The sequence below is a fragment of the Crassostrea angulata genome, chromosome 7 (assembly GCF_025612915.1).
Source record: "Crassostrea angulata isolate pt1a10 chromosome 7, ASM2561291v2, whole genome shotgun sequence".
NCBI classification, from domain to species: Eukaryota; Metazoa; Mollusca; class Bivalvia; order Ostreida; family Ostreidae; genus Magallana; species Magallana angulata.
In genome coordinates this window covers 25,605,362-25,608,794 of record NC_069117.1, presented here as the reverse complement: position 1 = coordinate 25,608,794, position 3,433 = coordinate 25,605,362, and the positions used below count along the sequence as shown (strand labels likewise).

Genomic DNA, 3,433 nt, shown 5'->3' with positions numbered 1-3,433 from the left:
ACATGAAGGACTTCATATTTATTGCTTTTATATCTTTTGGCAACATTTTTGGCCAGTTTCGGACAGAAACAAACCGGTTCAAGAAATGTTTACATTCTTATCCTCAAATGTACAAGACGGACGCACTCCCCCTTAAAATCTCTTATAAATTACTTTAGGTTTTTAAATATACTGAATTTTAAAAAAAAATTGTATTTTTATTTGTTATAGGTCAATACTGTGAGACAGCTGAACATTTTGAGAACTACTACAAGCTGGCCGTTGATCACAAGGAGTTGATCCAAGCGGATGAATTGACCTACCACACAGATGCCTGTATCAATCTCAGTCGCATTTATACAACCATTGGTCAGCGAATGGAGGAGGAGGACCAACAGAATTCCCTCGAATACCTAAAAAAAGCCATAAATTTGAAACGAAAGTAAGGATTGATTATGTCTCATTATGTATTACAATGTTCCTTAAAATTATCACAGGGTAGGAAACTTAAAATAAGAATATTATTAAAAGACTAATGGAATTTTAGTATCAAATGAACTTTTTGGACACTGGAGCTGTATTTCAATGTTAAGAGGTGTATTTGGATTGTTGATTTTTACAGGCAATGACAGAGTTCTTGAGGGACAGGCTGCTTACAGATTGGGACAGGCCTACGATAAAATTGGAGAGGGTGAAACTGCTTTAGAGGTATATTCATTTTATTTGTGCATTTTGATTAAACAGAAAAGAAATACATGCATTCAGTAGTGAATGGATTAGCTAGTAAAGCATGAATGAATTCATCCATGCATGGTGACTATGCAAGGAACAATAATTATCATTTCATGTTTTGCAGTACTTAAACAACTACTTGGATACATGTAATGCAACCAAGGATAGTGATGGTATTGGTAAAGCATGTGATGCCATCGCCAAATCCTATGCAAGGTTTGTAAAATATGCTATTTTGATTTACTGTAGATGAATTTTTTTTTTTACCTCGAACTCATTGTAAGGCTATTTAATTTTTTGAGGGGGAAAAGAGATTATATGGTATCATGCTGATATCGATTTAAATTTTCTTACAAAAATAACAACCAGGTACGTACCTACTTGATATGTATACTGTATATTCCTAATATTACCCAAATATTTAACTCCGCAATCCGGATGTTTTGTATCAAATTGCAAGAATGTAAAAATGCGAATGCAGAACATTTATTAATATTTCTTATTGATCCCAACTCCCAAAAAATAATGGCGAGATTTAAAATCCCCAAGGGGTGCTGCTCGCGATTTTAAATTTTTCACATTTAATTAGGAATTTACAGTATCTGTTTAATAATGTGAATGAATCATAGTTATCATGTAGTAATCATCTGGTATCTCGCACCTGGAGGGAGAGAAAGTTATCATTATATGATAAGAAATTGAAAAATGGTTGATAATGGAGACAGTTATCATTTTATGATAAGAAATTGAAAAATGGTTGATAATGGAGACAAATCTATTCTTTCAGGCAAGGCAAACTAGAAAAAAGTATAGATTATCTGATGAAATTTGTGGAGGTCACGAAACAGAGCGGGGAGGAGAAAGGCCTCAGTAAAGCTTGTCATAATCTGGGAAATATATTTAATTCTTTGGTGAGTCATAACAAATATTCTTTATTAAATTGGTAGTTGTATTTATGATTAACAAAAAGTTTGGAATTCTCAAAAATTAAGGTTCTCCAATCCCCAGCCTCAAAGTATTTTTTCATCATTAAAATGTTATTTGTCTTATATAAACTTAATAAATGAAATAAATGAAGTAAAATTTTAGATTGTATCCATGCATCTTACAAAGTTATTGCAAATTTGCCCAAGATGAATATAATGAAATAAATATACAACTTAAGGTTAAAAAAAAAGGTTGTAATGGTGCATTGGTGGCTCGAACCCCTTCACCTTCTTATACATGTAGTAGATCTCCGTGAATCCACTATTAACCAAGCATTTCGTTGAATAACTGATCGTTATACTAACACTAGAAGACTAAATAAATCTGTCTTTATCATAGGCAGATTTATGGTACAAATAAAAGAATCAGAATAATTTAGAGTTATCGAACATGGCTCAGGATTGGAGATCGTTAATGCAGAAGCAGTGTCATACATGTAATAGAGAAAGAAAATCACCTATGATTCCAGGAAGACAAAAATTTAAAAAAAAATTGCTCTTTTTAATGTGATTTTTAAAAATAATTTTTAATAATATTTTATTTTACATTCATGATTTTAGGGTCGGTATGAAGAAGCCACTGAGTATTTCAGTAAGGCTTACAACATAGCCCGATCCATGGGAGACTTAGAATCCATCAACACAAACAGAGTCCAGTATGGCATCTCCATGGCACACAAGATGTTGAAGGGACTGAGCGAGCACATCGTCATGGGAACCCGACCGGCCCTAGAGAGGCTCTGTGAGTTGAGGGATGCTAGAACAGACGACTTTAAGAAGCCTTTCCCTGAGCCAAGTATGTTGATGATGAGATTTTTTATCACCAGCTAGTTGCACAATTAATATGAAAACAATAAACATGTAGTAGATTCCTAATTTCATGTTAATATGCGGAATTATAATCAACTCAAAATTGTGAGAAACAGAAAAACATCTGCCATGTATGCAGGTTATAAAATCTTGCCATTATTTTTTTTTTAATTGTAAGCTTTTAAAAATAGATTTTAAAAAAGTTTGAAATTCACAATTTTATAATACCATCATCAAACAAACTCAGTTTGATAGAAAAAAGTCAGAATTGTGAATTTGAAACTCGCACAAAATAAGGAATCTTCAATTAATATGTCAACAAAAATATGTGCATTAATTTAATTGTGTACCCACTTTGTGGTATCCAAAATATATATATAGAGGTTAGCATTTTATTTGATATTTTTAACCTGTAGAAGTAGAGGAGCCCCCTGCACCATCAGCGCCTAAAGAGGAACCTGAAAAGCCTGCCTCTGAAAAAGCGGAGTCAAGCAAGGGAGAGGAAGCAAGCTAAAGGGAGATCATTTAGAATTTTGAAAGTGAAGTAAAATTTCAAAAATGAACCAAAAACTTAAGATCAATGTGGTTCAATCCCTATGTGGGGGGAAAAAGATCCTGTGATATTTTATTCTTGTTGATACATATATATAATGCTTAGTGCATTCATACTTAATTCCTGTGTAAGAACATGATTATGATATGTGCTAGTACACATGTACATATATGGTATGAATCAGAAATGTCATGTTACTGATATGGGAGTGCCTTATGTGCTATATATTGAACTTGATTTGGTACAGGCACAATCTGTATTGCATTCTGTTCTGTAAATGTCATTCTATCTACATCATGTTGATTGTACATTTTTTGTTTTTTGTAAAATGTAAAATGTCATTGAATAAATTCACTTACATAAAACTTAAAAA

The 3,433-nt window shown here is 32.5% G+C and overlaps 1 protein-coding gene across 1 annotated transcript; it reads left to right on the top strand.

The window, feature by feature from the left end:
* The first annotated feature begins 406 nt into the window (after positions 1-406).
* LOC128192411 (tetratricopeptide repeat protein 29-like) lies at positions 407-3,433 on the top strand. Its single transcript, XM_052865056.1, has 6 exons — positions 407-477; positions 602-687; positions 836-927; positions 1,499-1,622; positions 2,259-2,493; positions 2,924-3,433. Exons 1-6 carry the CDS (start codon positions 435-437, stop codon positions 3,019-3,021), a joined length of 678 nt encoding a protein of 225 aa, XP_052721016.1. The 5' UTR covers positions 407-434; the 3' UTR covers positions 3,022-3,433.

Bases quoted from the DNA above. Each gene is read 5' to 3' on its own strand.
- LOC128192411 (XM_052865056.1), top strand. From the start codon at position 435: ATGTCTCATTATGTATTACAATGTTCCTTAAAATTATCACAGG. The intron at 478-601 runs GTAGGAAACTTA...TGATTTTTACAG, and splicing joins TTCCTTAAAATTATCACAGG to GCAATGACAGAGTTCTTGAG. The intron at 688-835 runs GTATATTCATTT...CATGTTTTGCAG, and splicing joins AGGGTGAAACTGCTTTAGAG to TACTTAAACAACTACTTGGA.